Consider the following 21131-nt stretch of genomic DNA (forward strand, 5'->3'; position numbering starts at 1 on the left):
GTGCCACATAATGCTGAAAACATGCATCAGATTTTGCCTTCAGAGGATATACCCAAGTAAATTTGGAGTAGTCATAGATAAAAATTACAAAGTATACATGCTTCCTAATGGATGGTGTCTACATAGGACCACACACATTGCTGTGCACAAGCTGTAATTTCCAGTTAGCCCTTGTTGATCCATCTTTTGGGAAAGCATTTCTGTGCATTTTACCCAATATGCACCCTTCACATCCATGTTTTGGTGTTAGCTCTACACGAGACATGCTCTGCACCATTTGATGCTTTTGTAATAGCATCAAACTGCCATAATTCACATGCCCAAACCTGGCATGCCACAATTCTACATCTTGCATGGTAGGTGTTAAGAGTGGAAACCACATGAGCATCATGTCACATGCGGAAGCTCTAGGAGTCTTCTTTTATCCCTAAACACTTGTCTTGGAACAATTTGATGCAAAACGCAAGCAAGAGATGAAGAGAAGAGAGAGAGAGATAGCTGAGTTGTACAATCTGGCTAGCTATAGGCTGCCCCTTCAAAAGGTGTTCTTGACTCAAAAAGAATCCTATCCTATTGACTCAATCCCTAGGGGACCGAATACCTGGCAATGCTCTTTGCATAGTCTTTTATAGGCTCAAAACATGCAAGAAGCCTGGTCGACCTCCTATCGGCCAGCAGAGAACCACTCGACGTGTTGTCTAGCATCTGTGTCGGGGCGAGCTACAGTGGCTGGAGCCGACAACCCTCTAGTCCTTTTCTGGGGTTCTCCTACACATACTTGAGCCTGGCTTGTGCCCTAAATTCCTGTTTATTCTGCTGCCCTTAAGGGATTAGCTCAGAGACTAGCATGTACATGTCATGCACATGACATCCCTCCTTGCTAAACTTGATGACTGACCCTGGATGACTATCATCATCCCGTTGTCTCCTCGTGGACTCCCAAACCTATCGTCCTTCCCTTCCTGGCAACCTTTTCACTGAAAAATCTTGCCCGATCTCTGACCCCACTCCAAAAGTGATGAAGATTTGTGCATTTGTTCCACCTTGTCTCCTTGTCCTTCAAGCCTTGTCCCTAAACACTTTCTTTGGTCTTCTTTTCCTGAGTATTGAGTCTGGCGCTCTCACTCAACATTGTGCACCTTCCGTATTTCTCGTTTAGCCTGCATGTGGCTTATGAGAGGAAAGTTCGGGATTCTTGGCTCACACTTAATGATTACTGGGGCTTTGGACACATTTCGGATAATCCAAAAAGTTTGCCTTTCCCAATTAATGTATGGTTGGAATTTGTGAAACCATTGAATGCCCAAAATAATGTCTACTCCTACAAGAGAGGCAACCATAAAGTCTCGCACAAACTCTATGTCCCTAAATCACTAGTTTAGCACCTTGAGCTTCAAACTTGATGCTCATCATCATGCATGTGCTAAATCCCTCTACCTTGTCTATCGAAGTCAACAGGAACCAAGCTCTTTGAGTGGCCTGTTCCATGACCACATCCTCTGTGCTACTGCTGTCAAATAAGACGACTCTGTGGCCACCTATGTAGCTAAATGTTTTGAGCAATTTATTGCACTTATACTCCTGGTCTTGGTCGCCCTTCTGCTCATCTTCGAGCTCTCGACTAATGATTGCACCAACCGAAGAACGGGGGTCCAAAGAACTAGGGACGACCGCTAGGGTCTATGTGGAAACAGGCTCACCACAGAAGCTGTGGAGGATCGGGTGGGAGTGTGGGGAGTGGTAGTCTTCTTTGGACAATCTTTAGAGGTGTGTCCTTTTGTATGACAAAAGAAACACCTACCTCCTCCTTGTACTAAGCTGTTTCTTTTGGGCTGAACCATCCACCGGTCTTGCGTGCTTCAGCTTTCCGGTTGGGAGTAAGCTTAGGTGCATTAGTCGAGTTCTTGGAGCCAAAGGCTCCCGTGCTCTGTCTTGGGGAAAACCCCGTCTGGTTCTGGCCTTTCCCCCCTGAGGCGGGTGCCTTGGGAGTGGAAGGCTGGGAAGTCTTGAGCTTTCCTCCATTGTACTTCATCTCCGCACTCTTTGTAAGTGAGAGTGCATCTTCAAAGGTGGCTGGCCGAAACATACGCACTTCCCACTTGATTTGCGTGTCAAGGCCATAAAGGAAATGCTCTTTCTTGTCCTTATCAGAACTGCCCAATTGCAAACATAAGTTCGAAATTTTGTTGGCAAACTGTAGGACTAGTTGCGCGTTTTGACGTGTCCCCCTTGAACTCGTCTTTGAGTCGCTCAAGGTAATGGGGCGGTATCAAACCTATCAAGCTAGTATAACCCATGGTACAATGTGCCGGATGTGACCAGTGCGTAGTCACTCTCATAGTCTTTGATTGTGCACCTATCGTCCTCAAAGTTCATTGCATATCCTCTTTTAGCAATAGAGGAGATGGACATTAAATTCTTCTTAATCCCAAGCACATACAACACAATTGGAAAACATAAGTCCATTTGCTATTGTGAGGATCACCTCACCAACTCCCTTGACTGGATAAGAAGAATTGTTTGCACATGTTACCCCGTTTGCCCTCAAGGGCAGCCATAAGCTTCCTAAACAAATTCCTTTGTGAGGTTATGCACTGTCAAAGTACCATGTGTCAAGTCTTTCATTGACACTGAGAGACATATGCTCTAATGATGCATCATAACTACAAACAAGAAAAGTCCACTCATCCTTGTCAAAGTACCATGTGTCAAGTCTTTCATTGACACTGAGAGACATATGCTCTAATGATGCATCATAACTACAAACAAGAAAAGTCCACTTATCCTGCACAAGATTTACTGACGCATCATCTTTTACTGTAGGTGATAATGAAGAATCTATAGCCATGCCGCTTTCCTTTTCCTTTTCCTTTGCAAGCCGCTTCTTGCACTCATTTACATAGTGACTTGGCTTTTTGCAGTAGTGACACTTGCCCTTTTTCTTGGGCTTGCCTGCAACATTGTTAGCCTTTTGTGAAGGCTGTCCCAAATCAGTCCTTGGCTGAAAATTGCTTTTGGCTTTTCTGTTGCCCTTGCCTTGGGCAACAAAAGCCCCTAGCTATTCAAATATGATTAGTTTCGGGTTTCCCCGCATAGAGAGAGTGAGCGATGTGTGGAAATTCAGGTAAGTCTATGGTAGTGATGATAGTGTTCCAGAGACCAACTGCTCGTGAAGATCTTGGATCTTCATAAGATGATTGCCATGCTGTCCCCATCTTCCATGGACACATTTTCCAACTCCCGTTCAAGAAAGGCAACTCTGGCCTCATTCTTAGCTTGGTACATGGTCTCCAATACATCCCAAGCTCGTCTCGTGAGGTCTTGTAAGACCGGATATGTGGTATAATTGATCGCTTTATTGACAAAGCAATCAAAGCCATCGCTTGGGCATCACAAGTATCCCATCTCTTCTCCTCCAAAGTTAGAGGAGCAGGTGCTGCAACTTGCTGAGCACCATGGCTAGGTGTGTTAGGTGCTATGTTTGTAGGGCGTACATCATCACCTGATACATAACCCCATAATCCTTTGGCCACAAGAAGGTTTCGGACCATGAAACTCCATAGGGAGTAATTACTGCCATCTACTTTGTCCTCTTGGGACAAAACCCTGTATATATCAGTTGTATTCCCCGCCATATGACGACACTTGCAATACAAATTCCTGCACATTCACTGCCCAAATATCCAAACAAGGTCTCTAGAATGAAAAGCCCCAATTTTCTGTGCACCAACGGCTATAGGATGTGCCAATTGCACATACATGCGAAAAGTCCCAAATTTTTATGAACCAATGGGCTCAATTTTGTGCCAGTTGCACATAAATCACAAAAGCCCCAAAATTCTGTGTACCCTGTAGCTTCAATTGTGCAATTAAGCACGAATTTTAGAAAAGCCCCAAATTTTATTGAGTCCTGCACCTTGAATATTTTGCATTGAAGCATGTAATTCACAAAAGCCTCGAAATGTGTCCTCTGTACTGTATCACCTGCAAGTTCAAAGCATCACGAAATGACTAGAGTCAAATTGCAGACTTGCAGATGGCGACAATCAAGTCGGGGAAGTACAGCAACAGGTCGGGTTGGCACATCGACTGTAGCTGGTCGGAACAGCAAGCGACGGCAACTGCAGCTGGACGGGACAATAGATGACAGGCGACGGTGAAAGAGACAGCAGGCCAACTGTGAGGGTGGCGAGAAGGCACAATAGAGGCAACGACGGGGAGCTTCTACGGACGGAGACGGGACGACGACCGTTGACAAGGCGACTGCGACTGCATGGAACAGCGCGTCCGCGACGGCAAGTCGATGGCCCCGCTGACAAGGCAACGATGAGGGCACGGTACAACGTGATGGCAAGTCGGCCAGAACAATGGCAGCGACGGAGAGAAGGCCCCAAAAATTCAAGAAATCCAACCCCCTGCCACGTGAGCCACAAAGTGGGCAGAGCGCCACACGCTTGCAGCTCCACCCACGGGCTAGGCGGCGGTAGACCTCCTTGCACTAGAGCCGCTTCTTGGTCAGATGGCCAAAATGGGCGGCGGCGAAGAGAGTTGGCGAACAGTGGTTTATAGAAGCATGTAGGCATATGCTCACTTATAGTAGTGCTTCGTGTGAACAAGGCTTAACCAAGGGCACTTTTTTCCATGTGGTTTTTCCCCTTGGATATCAAGTGTGAAAGGACACTCTTATCCATACAACTTTTGTACTTCTATATTATATGGATGTGACTCACATGCAAGGGTTGACTTGCATTTTGTGATCACCACACATTTTGTGTCTAGCTCTCTCTCTCTCTCTCTTCTGTGTGAGCTTCTTCTCCTTGCATCTAGCCCTAATCTGTAGGAAGCATTGCTGTGTGTGAGTGTGTGAGTCCCCCAACAAGTGGTATCAGAACTGGGTTGCAGCCCTCTGGACGTACAGTTCCTAGCGCCTAGCTTTCGGCGAGCTCCTGCATCCTTCCGTCGCTGCACAGTCCCTTTGTCGGCTGCAGGATCCGCGAGCCACCCCCACTTTCCGTCCGTTGTTCCGAATTTCCGGCCATTGTATACGCCCGCCTCTGCTCCGCCCGTTGGGCGGCCCTCGCCTGTTTCTACCTCTTGGAGCGGCGATGCTAGTGCGTAGTGCTCCACCTCCGCCTCCGCCTAACCACTGGGTGGTGCTGTCACCACAGCGGGCGGCCCCTGGCGGAGCTTAGCCACCTTTGTGGCTTATGTGGGACCTACCGGAAACTTGCCTTTTTTTGGGCCTTTTTTCCGTTGCCATCCCAGATCCGTCCACACCGCTGGCACCCACGTGCCGTTTCCATCCACGTCGCCCAGCTGTGCCACTCCGTTTCCGTCCACCCCGCCGTCACCATTGCCTGCAGCTTCTGGGTCCCGCCACTTGCGACTGAGCCTGGTCGCCCATCGCCGTCTGGGTCTAGCCACCTGCAATCCTCCTGCAGCAGCAATAGCACGCCTGCGGTCCCGCCACCTTACTTCCGTACGTGGTCCCCTTCTGTATCTAGTCATTTCAAGCGGGTCACTTGTAGGTATTTTTATTTCAAAAATAAAATAAAATTTGTTGCAGACATTCTGGTGAAGGTTCAGAGAATTTTGGGGGTTTGGCAAAATTCTCCTTTGCATGGAAAATTGCAGGAAGCACCATATGCAGAATTCTCAATTTGATGCAGAATTGCTAAAAATTGAACATGCTGCTTTGGTTGATTTAGGGGTTTTTCAAATTAAGTTCAAAATCAGCAAATTAAGCCTCTTCTAGTTGCAGAAATTTGGGGCTTTTGCGAAAATTGGACAATTGACTGCACATTGAAGCAATTGCAGTGCATAAAAATTGGGGCTTTTCAGTTTGGAGCATGTAATTGGGGATTATAGCGGTGATTTGACACATATGTATACACATTGTGTGTAATTGGACAATTTGGTGTTGGTTTATACTTGCTTCAAGTTGCAGGCAAAAATTTGCACAGGACATTCGGTTGCATGGCAGTGCACATTGGTGCTTGGTTTGCCTGCAAGGCTCAAAATGCTATAGATGTATTTGGTGTGCTCACCCAGGAGGACAAGTTGGATGGATCAAACTACTACCTCTGGAGATTCATGATCCATAATTTGTTGGTAGCCAAAGGGCTTTGGGGCATCGTGTGTGGTGACGACACACGCCCACTTACCATACAGCGAGCAACGCCTCAAATAGGAGGTGCTCAAAGAGCTCCTGAGGTAGAGCCTGCTCCCACACAAGAGCAGAAGAGATGGGACTCTAGGGATGCACATGCCATGTCCTTGATAGCCCTTTCAGTGAAAAGGTCTATTATTCCACACATTCGGTCTTGCAAGACATCGAAGCTTGCATGAGACACATTGGAAGCAATGTATCAGGTACGCAACGAGGCAATGTTAATGAACCTACACTTCGTGTTCGGACAGACATTGGAGTTAATGGTTGCACTTTTGAGTCGAAGTCTTTTTTAAAGTTTAGCTTGATGTTTGGTTTTGGCTCTTAGTGCTTAGGTCTAGAGTTTACAGTTCTCTGTTTTGCTATTTTGTTTTTTGTTTTTGTTTTTGTTTTTTTTTTGGTTTTTTGGTTTTTTTTGGTTAATGTCTTAATTAAAAGTCTTCATTTGATATTATCTTTTGATTTCCTCTCCTTAGTAGCTAGGTTTTTTTAGTTTATTTATTTTTGATCTTTCAAATGCTTTGTTTTTGTCTTTGTCCTTCTTCACTATTATTTCTTTTTCAAATCTCTCAATTCGTAAGTTCAGATTTTTTTGACCTTATGAAGGTATATATATAGCAATTGGATCTTCTTTCTATGGATGAGGGTGACTCCCTGTCAGATCATCTCACCAAAGTGAAAGATTTGGAGGAACAATTGCTCAACATTGATGAGGTTATCCTAGACAGACAGTTGGTCACCAACACTCTTTATTCTTTACCACCTTCCTACTTGGGCTTTCACACCTCTCTCAACCTCTCTGTGAGAGGAGGTGGTGATCCCGTCACTTTTGAAGAGCTGGTGGGCTTACTCTTGCAGGAAGAGCAAACAAGAGCAAACCTATCTAGCAACCGTGGTGGAGACAAGGCATTTACAGCCAAGGATAAGGGTAAAGCAAAGAGCTTTAAGCATGGGGGACAACAGTCTAGGAAGGCTGGTCATGGACAACCCTCTTCTGGTGTTTGACAAAGGGGATGCAAACAAGCCTAAAAAGAAGGGCAAATGTGACTACTGCCATAAGCCTGGCCACTACATCAATGAATGTAGAAAGCGGCTTGCAAAAGAGAAAAAGAAAGATGCAGGCAATGCAGTAGCAGACTCTTCTGATGACAAAGCACATTAATCGGCTAATGTAATTCAGGAAGAGTACACTTTTTTGGTCACATGTACTAGTGACATACCAAGTGCTTCAGACATTGATATGTCTTGCATTGCATCTGATAGACAAGATGTATCATGGTATTTTGATAGTGGTGCTTCGAGCCACATCACTTCATGCAAAGAGGTATTTTAGCACTTGGTTTATGCTTCAAATGGCCGCACTGTATCATGTGTAGATCATACCACATATCCAGTAAAAGGAATTGGCAATGTCATACTTGCTGCAGCCAATGGTGCCAATATATGTATGACAAATGTGTTGTATGTTCCAGGGATATAGAAAAATCTGCTCTCTGTCTCAGCCATAAACGACCAAGGTTTAAAGGTTGAATTTGAAGATGGGAAGTGTTTGGTAAAAGACCCATCAAAGGGTTATGAAATAGTCACTTTTGGAACACGATACAAAGGCTTGTATAAGCTGGACAACTATGACAAGCATACTAATGATGCAAATATAGTGGCTACCCACACTCCTGCTATGACAAGCATACTTATGATGCAAATATAGTGGCTACCCACACTCCCCTGCTATGCATGATGTAGAGCTATGGCATGCTCGTTTTGGGCATGCAAATTTTCAGAGTTTGATGCTTTTGCAGAAGCATCATATGGCTGCATCGAAAACCATTCCCCAGGGATGGAGCTGTTAGAGCTGAAAGTAAATTACAGCTCATACACAGTGATGTATGTGGTCCAATGGGGACACCATCCATAGGGGGGCATCTTTATTTCGTCACATTCATTGATGACTACTCCAGGTTTGCTTGGGTTTACCCCTTGAAAGTGAAAGCAGAGGTGTTTACATGCTTTCGACACTTTGTAGCAATGGCTGAAAATATGTGTGGATGTAAAGTCCAAACACTCCGCCCAGATAGAGGTGGAGAATACATGTCAAATGCATTCAAGGATTATATGCTTCAAAAGGACATCAAACAACAATGTATTGTGCCTTATACACCACTGCAGAATGGTGTAGCTGAGAGGAAAAACATATCTCTTATGGAGATGGCAAGATGCATGGTGAAAGCACAAAAGTTGCCTCACAATTTTTGCATGGAAGCTATAATGTGTGCAACTCACGTGTTGAACAGGTGACCACCAACAAAAGCTTTGAAAGCCATAACACCATTTGAGGCTTGGTATAGCCGAAAGCCAAAAGTGGATTATATGCATATATTTGGGTGTTTGGCATATGCACATGTGCCAGAACAACTCCGAACAAAGCTAGATGATAAAGCAATGAAATGCATTTTTGTGGGCTACAGCAACGAGAGCAAAGGATACCGTCTTTATTATCCAACAACATCCTGGATTTTTGTCAGTAGAGATGTGGTATTTGCTGAAAATTCATTACAGCCCATGTACATGTACAACTTGTATAAAAGTCATGATACAGGCATACAGGACATGTTTGATGGGCTATTACACATTGCAATTAGGGGGGATTCAGATCAGCCAGCCCTTACACAAGAAAATCCTCATGTAGAACATGTGGAACAGCCAGCAATTCAGCCCCCTTCTATGGCAGAAGTTGAAGATCTTGTCAGGGAAGAGCAAACAGCCATAGACACAACCAAGTCGGTGCCAAGATGGTTGCTGAAAACTTTGCAAGATAGCAAACTTGCAGCTCCACTGACAGGTAGAACAAGGGCTAGTTCCAGCCATGCATTGAATATGCAACATGGGGAGTTTGCATTAGCCATGGGTGGTCTCTTTGATTCAGAAGAGCCTTCTTCTTATGAAGAAGCACAGGAGAATGAGCACTGGGTGCAAGCCATGCAGGATGAAATTCCATCCTGAAGAACAATACTTGGGATCTTGTGGACTTGCCGAAAGGGAAGAATGTCATTGGAACAAAGTGGGTGTACAAAGTCAAAAGGAAGTCTGAGGGTACCATTGACAGGTACAAAGCAAGACTTGTGGCTAGAGGCTATTCTCAGAAAAAGGGAATAGATTATGAGGAGACTTTTGCTTCTACTTCGAGAATGACTACAATTCGATCAGTGATTGCATTGGTTGCACATAAAGGATGGAAAGTACATCAATTGGACATCAAAACTGCATTCTTAAATGGGGATTTACAAGAGGAAGCATATGTAAATCAGCCCATTGGTTTTGTAGTTCCTGGTGAGGAACATAAAGTATGCAGGTTACACAAAGCATTGTATGGGTTAAAGCAAGCTCCAAGAGCTTGGTATGATAAAATACATGCTCATCTAACCAGCCAAGGTTATGTGAATAGTCTAGCTGAAAGCACATTGTATGTGAAGAAATCCGGTGCCGATATTCTCATAGTCATCTTGTATGTCGATGACATACTCATAACAGGGACTAGCAAAGCACAAATTTCAGATTTCAAGGCTGATTTGAAAGCTGAATTTGATGTCAGATTTGGGGCCTTTACACTACTATCTCGGCATACAGTTTATGCATACAGATGATGACATTGTTATGCAGCAAACTAAGTACATAAAAAGTTTGCTAAAAAGGTTTCACATGGATGAATGTAAGCTAATTTCTACTCCAGTAGAACCAGGTGTACGGCTTACTATGCATGATATTGGAGAGCCTTTTGAGGCCGACATTTATAGCCAGGCAGTGGGATGCCTCATTTACTTGTGTAACACGAGGCCTGGCATATCTTTTGGGGTGTCTTTGTTCAGCAAATTCATGGACATCCCAGGCACAAAGCATTAGCAAGCAGTCAAACGCATTTTTCGTTATCTTTAGGGTACCCTGGATCATGATTTGTTCTATCCCAGGGGGACCAGCTTGCAGCTTTATGCATACAGTGATTCAGATTGGGCTGGTGATAATGATACCAGGCAATCCACCAGTGGGAATTGTTTTTTTCTTGGCAGTTCATGCGTATCTGGGTTGAGTAAAAAGCAACCCACTGTTGCCACATCTTCTTGCAAGGCTGAGTACAGGGCAGTCTTCACAGCTACAGTAGATTGTGTATGGTTGAGGAGATTATTGGCTGATCTTCGTGAGTATCAGCCCAGACACCCACCACCACCATTCTCATTGATAGCCAGAGTGCTATGGCTGTGGCACGAAATCCCGTATTTCATGCACGTACCAAGCACATTGAGATTCATTATCACTATGTCAGAGAGAGAGGCTACATGCAGGGGAGATCAGTTTATCTTACTGCACCTCAAGAGAAGTTTGAAGCTTTCCGCAAAGCTTTGGGCTTACTCTCATACAGAGAGTGATCTACTACCTTGTATAGGTTCACACTTCCACTACAGGGGGGATTTGTAGGCATATGCTCACTTATAGTAGTGCTACATGTGAATAGGGCTTAACCAAGGGCACTTTTTTCCATGTGGTTTTTTCCCTTGGATATCAAGTGTGAAAGGACACTCTATCCATATAACTTTTGTACTTCTATTGTAGGAATATGCTCACTTATAGTAGTGCTACGTGTGAACAGGGCTTAACCAAGGGCACTTTTTCCCATGTGGTTTTTCCCCTTGGATATCAAGTGTGAAGGACACTCTATCCATATAACTTTTGTACTTTTTTGTACTTCTATATTATATGGATGTGACTCACATGCAAGGGTTGACTTGCATTTTGTGATCACCACACATTTTGTGTCTAGCTCTCACTCTCTCTTCTGTGTGAGCTTCTTCTCCCTGCATCTAACCCTAATCTGCAGGAAGCATTGCTGTGTGTGAGTGTGTGAGTCCCCCAACAAAGTAGACAGTCGCAGGCGCAGGCAAACATGAGGTCCCTCCAAGGAAAGTTTCATGTGTATGTCCAAGCAGTCCCTCCCTCTTGGGGTGTCCAGCTCTGATACCACCGTTGGCCCAGGAGATCTACTTCTACACATAGAAGCACACAGTACATAGAGATCACAGAGATGGTGATGCAAAGCCTGTGGACTGCATTGGAATATGTGGAGCTGAGAAGTCAGCCCACACATAATATCAAAGTACAACAATAATAAAAAGGTGGGTGTCCTTTCACACCATGTGTGGTAGGGGGAAAAACCCAAAGGGAAAAAGTGCCCCTAGTTATGCCTTGTTCACATGTGGCACTACAACCATGTAATATATGCCAATAGGTGGTAGGTGGCGAAGGCCAGGGCTGTGCAAAGAGGGGGGGAGGGGGGGTTGAGCGGGCGAGGCGACTGCAGGTGCACGAACGGGGGGAAGCTCCATCTCTCGAATCCTGCACATGTGTTTGGCCATCTATGGATGTAGCTTATGCAATCGCTTAGGTCTAAGCATAGGAGTCATGCATGCATATAGCTTAGGTTATCAGCTGTAAGTACTAAAGAAAGTCTAGTGAAGTTTTAGCTCAAAAAATTGTCTCCTATCTTTTTGAGCTGAGTGGGAAACATGGACTCCGTATTAGAATGGTACTTGCGAGAATGAGCAATCAAGGGGGAGCGATTTTGTTGAAACTGAAAAGCATGGGAGGCTGCCTGGGAAGCACAAGACCAATAAGAACGGCAAGCATGGGAAGAACACGAAACCCAATATTGATGTGAAGATGAAGAATATAAAGCCAAGTACTTGAAGGAGTGGGATAACATGTTGGAGGATTGTTGAGAGACCTTGTCAATGCAATGAGGCAGCTTTGGCAAAAGCAGATGCAGTTAACAAAACCACAGCAGTGGTGAGTTCACCAGGGACTGAAATTCAACAAGAGGGAGTTTCCTCGATAGTCAGACTGGAAGTTGTTCAGGATGGAGTTTCCTCAATGATAATTGGAGAACCGTAAGGACATGAAGCTATTCAAGAGTTTGAACTGGTGGAAGACCAAGGTCAGAGGGATATTAGTGACACACAGAGGATAGTCTGGATGCCGCACAATGGGTAATCAACCAAGAGGTGCTTATGTGGGACTCTACAGAGTCAATGCAAGTCTAGGACCAGTCTCCGAGGTATAACCTTGAGTTGGTGGCAACACCAGTTAGAGTCACCAAATTTCATTCTTGGAGTTCACTTTGATATCAGACGAGGTGAGTCCACAAGTTTTTCCCTCGTCAGTACCTCCAGTGCAGTCAGCATTGGAAGAAGAGCCTGAAGAGATGGTGCAATGCACATAGTTTGACCTCAAGGAGGCAGGTGTTTCCTTTTTTTTTTTTCTAGTTTGGACAGGCAGATTTTTGGAAGTTGGAGCCACAGGTTACAGTGACCAGATCACAGTCAGTTTTGTGATGATTGGGATATTTTGTCCTTTGCCATCACAAGGGACCATTATAGAACCCGATAGAAGATCGAAAGAAGAACACAAGGGAGGTGTGGATGATCCAGGATTCCAGGTGGAAGTAAAACAAAGGTGAATTATGTTCCCTAGTTCTCGAAGTTGAGCAAGATGGGATGCCATGTGCACCAATTAATTTGGTGACACATGGACATAATCCAACAGTTTAGGGGGAGCTTTGGACAATTTTTGGGCAGCCTAGCATATGTAAACCAGTCTAGCCAAGAGGCCGAGAGCTGGGCACCTTTTTAGCCCAATAAAAATGACATAAGTTTTGGGTTTGCAAGCAGTGTGGTTATAAATAGTAGGGCTAGGCTTAAATCTTAGCATTCAGTCATAGATTTGCACTGCGCAGGCACGTGCAACAGAACAAATTTCTAGATTACCAGTTAGTAGCCATAGTGCAGCAGGCTTCGGCCCTGTTCCACTTTGGAGCAGCAGAGTAAAGGCAGTAGCATAAATCAGTAGTTAATGTACAACATTCAAAAGCCCAGAAGTAGTTCAGATCTCCGATTTTGTTCAGATCTCGGATCTAGTTCAGTTGATATGCAGTAGATTAGGTAAATCTCTTCCCTTCTCTTTGTGCTTTTTCAGTTTGTGCATCTTGATTAGTGTTAATTGTGGCACATAATCAGCATGCTTCTGCTCAGCATGTTACACCTATCATTGGCTCCAGGGAGAAATACCAATCCAAAGGTTACCTATGTGTAGCGGTGAATGCCACGATGAAAATGACAACACTTAAGATCTTGAACTGCTGCTGGGTCAAGAGAAATGATTTTCCTGGTGTCATCACTTCTAGCTCCGGTCTTTTCTTGTGCATGGCTGCCACATATCAACACGCACATAAAGTGATAATGGTTCTGATTTTAACTTCCTAGAGGATAGTTTGATGTGTTGAACTTGCCTTTCTAAAGTTAAGTAGAGAAAGTGTTCGTGACCATGCCATTTCTTCAAGGCTTCTTTAGGACAGCAACTAGATAAAGCATGTTTACAAAGCTGAGATTCTTAAACCATGTTTACAGCACAATCATCATAAGGAAGCATCTTTTTGCACACCTAACACAAAATGCTTGTTGCACTACAAAAGAGGATGTAAGAATAAAACTATAATTGGTGAAGGATTATGATAGGTGGTGCATTTTTCCATACCTGTATGCCGTGGCAAGGTAGAGGGCTGAGATGGCTGCCATATTATCTTGACAGATGTGTTTAGCACGAAAGACGGCTGTTGCTGGAGGAGTGGATGCTTGACAATGGTAGGGAGGGACATTTTTAAGCTTATGAGTGACCACCTCTTAGCCTACTGTTGCAGGCACCTTTTAGTGAGTTGTAGCAAACGTAGCAAGGTAACCAGCATTTATCCCTGGTCAGCTAGGTCAAACCTGCCATGTGCCAGTAAAGCTTCTGCCCTCACATCTGTGCATTCTTTCTAGAGGGTTAAGAGTCCCCCAAAAGTGCCTACAGGAGCCTGTAATGCTTGAGCATCTCTCCCAGGTGCATCTTGGCCAAATGGGATTTCTCTTACCTCTGATTTGGCACCTAATATTGCTGTCAGGTCACCCATTCATGCTGTCTTGTGGCTTGCCGTCAGCTGCTCAAACATGGCTTCTCCTCATAAAGGAGCCTTACAAGGTGATGCTTGAGTAAGATGAGGGAGTGTCGATTTCTAACAAAAGCACATGCTTCGTTCTCAATCCTTGGCACCATGTGGCATGGATCTTGGTTTTGTATATGCTTAGTTTACAATAATGGGTAGAGTTTGGGCTCAATATGTTGGTTTGCTTTTATGTTTTTTGGATAAAATAAGAATAGAAATTTTTTATAAACTCAAGTTCTGTGTAGAAAATCTTTATGTTCTTCTAACATGATATGCTGACATTTCTTTAGGGAACCAAAAAATGGGAAGACTCAACACTAGCAAGGATCATGAAGTTGACAGAAGAGGCACAACAAAATCGGCCGAAACTCCAGAGATGGTTGGATGAATTCGGAGAACGTTACAGTCAGGCTGTTATTGCCATGTCTGTGTCTGTGGCATTGTTGGGGCCTTTGATTTTCAAGTGGCCTCTTATTGGTAGCTCAGGTTGGCAGCTGTCTTCTTGTGATAGCTTTCGTTCAAGCTTGTTTTAATGTTGCTTATTGGAACACTTATGCACAAACATGACCACAAAGGTTGACTGACACTTTTACAATCTTCTTACTACTTTTCTTCTGGTGAGTAGAGAGAGAGAGAGAGAGAGAGATATTGCCTTCAAAAGACCTAGAGGGTCTATAAGACCAAAAGGGTAGTACAATGTTATAAGACCAAAAGGGTAGTACAATGTATCCATGATGAATACAGAACCATGTAAAACAAAAAAACTGTGCCAAACTAGCTACATAAGCAAAAGTATCCATGTGATGCCACATGGTGACAATGTGTGGTCATACAGTGATACCATCCTCCTCCAGAGAATAGATCGTTGAAGAGATCTTGGATCTGCAGCTGTCAGGTGGAGGCTAAGATCCAGGGCGTCTGGCTCTCAGAAGCGATCACGCATGCTCAGTAGTGACACCCTGTGAACGTGGTGCCAGAGGATCAGGTGTCCAGTGTAGGCCATTGTGGACATGGCTGGTCCTGCTGCTGTCCTGTCCGGCCATGATAGTCGGTGGCTGTGACCCAAAGAAATCTGTGATGGAGGTTTGGGAAGCACCTCACTGACAGTCTCTCGAGTGCTGCCTAAGCATGAGAGAGAGTATGTGTGTGTTCAGGTGTCGGGGTTCAAACTCAGGTTCCCTTCATGTAGTCTATGTTATGCATGCTGATGTTGATTGTAGGCATATGCTCACTTATGGTAGTGCTATGTGTGAACAGGGCTTAACCAAGGGCACTTTTTCCCATGTGGTTTTTCCCCTTGGACATCAAGTGTGAAAGGACACTCTTAACATATAATATTTTGTACTTCTATATTATATGGATGTGGCACACATGCAAGGGTTGACTTGCATTTTGTGGATATCACACTTTTGGCTCTCTCTCTCTCTCTCTCATTTCTGTGTGTGAGCTTCTCTACCCTGCACCTAACCCTAATGTGACGGTTTGTGTGTGTGAGTGTGTGAGTCCAACACCCAACATTTGGTATCAGAGCTGGGAGCTGGGAGCTGGCCTTGGAAAACTGCTGCTGGAAAAATTTCTGTAAAATTCCGTCCACAGGCTGCCAAATTTCATCGCCTGCGTTTTTCCGTCTGTCAGATTCCGTCGTCGCTGTGTTTCCGTCCGCCGGTTCCGTCCAGTTGCTCCACCGTCCGGCCGCCAGAGACGGGCGGCGCTAGTGGGGAGCCCACCACCTCCGCCCAGCCTCGCGGCGGCGCTTCCTCTGCAGCCGGCGACCCTGCACCGACGCCGCCCAGTTCCGTCAACGCCCAGGTGCGCCCCGCCGTTCCGTCCAGGCTCCCACTCTCGCTCCGGCCTGTCGCCGTCCGTTCTGCTCCGTTACGGTCCGGCTCCGGCTCCGGCGCCGCGTCCGTCCGTCTACGCAGTGCTCGCCGTATGCTCCATCCTCCACCCGCGCTAGCCCACGACTGACTCGTGGCCTTCGTTCCCCGCCAGCGACGGCTCCCGCCCGTTCCGACACCAGCGACTCCGGCTCTGCTCGCCCGTCGCTAGTCCATGGCCACCGTCTGTGCGCCGTCGGCCGTCTATGCTCCGTCTCGACTGGCGTGACTCCAGGCGCCCGCATTGGTCCAAGGCCGCCGGCGCACCTTCCCAACGCCGCTTGTGTCTCCCGCTTCTGGCTCGCCCGACACCAACGCCCAGCGACTCCGTCTTCAACGCCCGCCCAACTCCAGCGACTAGCTCGTTACCTGCCTGGTGCAGCTCGCCTTCGCCTCTGCCATCAGCTCCGTACGCTTCAACCAAAGCTCCCCGTCGGCTGCCCACAGCCATCTGCCTTCTCCACCTGCAACGACTCCCTCCAACGTCTCCACCTGCAACAATTGGCCACCTGCAACGACTTGGTCCATTGCCCAAGTTCCTTTTCAATTTGTCTGCTCCAAGCCTGCTGCCCTTCCCTGAAGGTATTTCTCTGTCAAAATTTTTTATCAACACCAAATACAAAATCTGCAGCTATTGCAGTGCAGGTCATATGCCGATTTTGCAATATATGTATGAAAAATGTATTGTATGTTCCAGGAATAAAGAAAAATCTGCTCTCCGTCTCAGCCATAAACGACCAAGGTTTAAAGGTTGAATTTGAAGATGGGAAGTGTTTGGTAAAAGACCCATCAAAGGGTTATGAAATAGTTACTTCTGGAACACGATACAAAGGCTTGTATAAGCTGGACAGCTATGACAAGCGCACTTATGATGCAAATACAGTGGCTGCCCACACTCCTGCTATGCATGATGCAGAGCTATGGCATGCTCGTTTTGGGCATGTAAATTTTCAGAGTTTGATGCTTTTGCAGAAGCATCATATGGTTGATAATATGCCGCCTCTTGAGTCTCCGCCAAGACATGTATGTGAGGGGTGTATTTTGGGAAAGATGCATCGGAAACCATTCCCCAAACATGGAGCTGTTAGAGCTGAAAATAAATTACAGCTCATACATAGTGATGTATGTGGTCCAATGCGGACACCATCCATAGGGGGGCATCTTTACTTTGTCACATTCATTGATGACTACTCCAGGTTTGCTTGGGCTTACCCTTTGAAAGCGAAAGAAGATGTGTTTACATGCTTTCGACACTTTGTAGCAATGGCTGAAAATATGTGTGCATGTAAAGTCCAAACACTCCGCTCAGATAGAGGTGGAGAATACATGTCAAATGCATTCAAGGATTATATGCTTCAAAAGGGCATCAAACACCAATGTACTGTGCCTTATACACCGCAGCAGAATGGTGTAGCTGAGAGGAAAAATAGATCTCTCATGGAGATGGCACGATGCATGGTGAAAGCACAAAAGTTGCCTCACAAATTTTGGATGGAAGCTATAATGTGTGCAACTCATGTGTTGAACAGGTGTCCAACAAAAGCTTTGAAAACCATAACACCATTTGAGGCTTGGTATAGCCGAAAGCCAACAGTGGATTATATGCGTACATTTGGGTGTTTGGCATATGCACATGTGCCAGAACAACTCCGAACAAAGCTTGATGACAAAGCAATTAAATGCATTTTTGTGGGCTACAGCAATGAAAGCAAAGGATACCGTCTTTATAATCCAACTACACGAAGGATTTTTGTAAGTAGAGATGTGGTATTTGCTGAAAATTCAGAACAGCCCCTGGTCAGCTTGTATAAAAGCAATGATACATGCTTACAGGACATGTTTGATGGACTTTTACCCATTGCAATAAGGGGGGATTCAAATCAGCCAGCCCCTACACAAGAAAATCCACATGTAGAACATGTGGAACAGCCAGCCATTCAGCCCCCTTCTGTGGAAGAAGTGGAAGATCTTGTCAGGGAAGAGCAAACAGCCATAGACACAGCCAAGTCAGTGCCAAGATGGTTGCTGAAAACTTTGCAAGAAAGCAAACTTGCAGCTCCACTCACAGGTAGAACAAGGGCTAGTTCCAGCCATGCTTTGAATGTACATCGTGGGGAGTCTGCATTCGCAATGGGTGGTCTCTTTGATTCAGAAGAGCCTTCTTCTTATGAAGAAGCACATGAGAATGAGCATTGGTTGCAAGCTATGCAAGCTGAAATTTCTTCTATCATGAAGAATAATACATGGGATCTTGTGGAATTGCCTAAAGGCAAGCATGTAATTGGCACAAAGTGGGTGTACAAAGTCAAAAGAAAGTCTGATGGTACTATTGACAGGTACAAAGCAAGACTTGTGGCTAAAGGCTACTCCCAGAAAAAGGGAGCTAAAGGCTACTCCCAGAAAAAGGGAATAGACTATGAAGAGACTTTTGCTCCTACTTCGAGAATGACCACAATAAGATCAGTGATTGCATTGGCTGCCCATAAAGGATGGAAAGTGCATCAGTTGGATATCAAAACTGCATTCTTGAATGGGGATTTACAGGAGGAAGTATATGTAAATCAGCCCATTGGTTTTGTAGTTCCTGGTGAGGAACATAAAGTATGCAGGTTGCACAAAGCATTGTATGGGTTAAAGCAAGCTCCAAGAGCTTGGTATGATAAGATACATGCTCATCTAACCAGCCAAGGTTATGAGAATAGTCCAGCTGAAAGCACATTGTATGTGAAGAAAACCGATGCCGATATTCTCATAGTCATCTTGTATGTAGATGACATGCTCATTACAGGTACAAGCAAAGCACAAATTTCAGATTTCAAAGCTGATTTGAAAGCTGAATTTGATATGTCAGATTTGGGGCCTTTACACTACTATCTCGGCATACAGTTTATGCATACAGATGATGGCATTGTTATGCAGCAAACTAAGTACATAAAAAGTTTGCTAAAAAGGTTTCACATGGATGAATGTAAGCCCATTTCTACTCCGGTAGAATCAGGTGTACGGCTTACTATGCATGATATTGGAGAGCCTTTTGAGGCCGGCCTTTATAGCCAGGCAGTGGGATGCCTCATTTACTTGTGTAACACGAGGCCAGACATATCTTTTGGGGTGTCTTTGTTGAGCAAATTCATGCACAGCCCAGGCACAAAGCATTGGCAAGCAGTCAAACGCATTTTTCGATATCTTAAGGGTACCCTGGATCTTGGTTTGTTCTATCCGAGGGGGGGCAGCTTGCAGCTTTATGTATACAGTGATTCAGATTGGGCTGGTGATTATGATACCAGGCAATCCACCAGTGGGAATTGTTTTTTTCTTGGCAGCTCATGCATATCTTGGTTGAGTAAAAAGCAACCCACTGTTGCTACATCTACTTGTGAGGCTGAGTACAGGGCAGTCTTTACAGCTACAGTAGATTGTGTATGGTTGAGGAGACTATTGGCTGATCTTCGTGAGTGTCAGCAGACATCCACCACCATTCTCACTGATAGCCAGAGTGCTATGGCCGTGGCACGAAATCCAGTATTTCATGCACGTACCAAGCACATAGAGATTCATTATCACTATGTCAGAGAGAGGCTACATGCAGGGGAGATCAGTTTATCTTATTGCCCTACACAGGATAATGTTGCAGATCTATTCACAAAGGCTTTACCTTGAGAAAAGTTTGAAGCTTTCCGCAAAGCTTTGGGCTTACTCTCATACAGAGAGTGATCTGCTACCTTGTACAGGTTCACACTTCCACTACAGGGGGGATTTGTAGGCATATGCTCACTTATGGTAGTGCTATGTGTGAACAGGGCTTAACCAAGGGCACTTTTTCCCATGTGGTTTTTCCCCTTGGACATCAAGTGTGAAAGGACACTCTTAACATATAATATTTTGTACTTCTATATTATATGGATGTGGCACACATGCAAGGGTTGACTTGCATTTTGTGGATATCACACTTTTGGCTCTCTCTCTCTCTCTCTCTCTCTCATTTCTGTGTGTGAGCTTCTCTACCCTGCACCTAACCCTAATGTGCAGGTTTGTGTGTGTGAGTGTGTGAGTCCAACACCCAACATTGATGAATTAAAGCTTTTTAAGGATGTCATTATTGCACCCCCCCTTGTTGCCAACAGTTTCTGGTATCTCTGCACCAGCAGGCATGCAGATTTGATTTGATCTCTTTGGCCTAGCTGTGGTTATCTGTAGCGTCTATATAGAAAGTGTGGAGTGGAAAAATGCACTTACATGTGAGAGATTGAGGCTCAATGTTGAGTTCAAATTATTTTTACAGCAAGTACATAGGTAAAAGGAGGAACGCTGGATGGGCTTCTTTGACTTGCCGTGAGCTCGCCCTTCAGGGCCTTTGTATGGTGGGGGGAACATGTCCCATGTGGGCTTTTCTCCCTTGTAGATTTGAGGGCAAGTAGTGAAGAAACCTTGGAATTGGAGATGTAGCCTGTAGGTGAGGAAGAGAGGAAGAGGGATGACACAAGGTCACTAAGGACTACCTTGTTTGTAGAATATTATAGGCACAAAACTATTGTTGGATCATATCGTTTCAAGTACATCAAGAAATTATGTAGAATTCTAGTGAAAACCCGCATGCCTTGAAATAATGGCCACATGTTGCTCATGCTCATCCCACATGGTACATGTTGACTCTCCTACATGTGCATTGCGGCATTCAGTACAGCCTCATGATTCCTCCTGCACCTCTCTAGCCTATGCTTCAACTTTCTCAAATTGGAATAAACCAAGTAACTGACGCATTTCTTAGTAGCTCTCTTCTCCTTGGATGCTGATGTAGGGATCTAGTGGGAAGTGCTTTGCAATCTGGCAATTTGTTTCACTGTTTCCCCCTAGATACGTGCCATTTCCCTCTTTGCAGTATAAGCCACTCCAAAGGGGGTGGGGGTGGGGGGGGGGTTCAAGGTCTGTGCCGACCTCTCAAAGGTGGAGATTACTTGATAGATACTGAGTTTGCAGATAATACCCAGCTGGACAATACCATCCTCGTTTTTGAGTTGCCATGGATTTTAGCCAAGGGCTTGCATCAATTGGTATTGGTCCT

General features: G+C 45.0%; 1 protein-coding gene across 1 annotated transcript in view; it reads left to right on the forward strand.

Moving 5' to 3' along the window:
* The window catches only part of HMA1 (heavy metal atpase 1), a 66711-nt gene that overhangs the window by 28231 nt on the left and 17349 nt on the right, over positions 1 to 21131 (forward strand). Inside the window, exon 5 of the mRNA XM_086821175.1 lies at positions 14483 to 14678. Within this exon, the coding sequence (XP_086677301.1) occupies positions 14483 to 14678 (196 nt within the window). The remainder of the gene's footprint in view (positions 1 to 14482; positions 14679 to 21131) is intronic.

This window comes from Cibotium barometz, chromosome 27, assembly GCF_041138505.1.
Source record: "Cibotium barometz isolate CiBa-2024 chromosome 27, ASM4113850v1, whole genome shotgun sequence".
In the NCBI taxonomy this organism is placed as follows: Eukaryota; Viridiplantae; Streptophyta; class Polypodiopsida; order Cyatheales; family Cibotiaceae; genus Cibotium; species Cibotium barometz.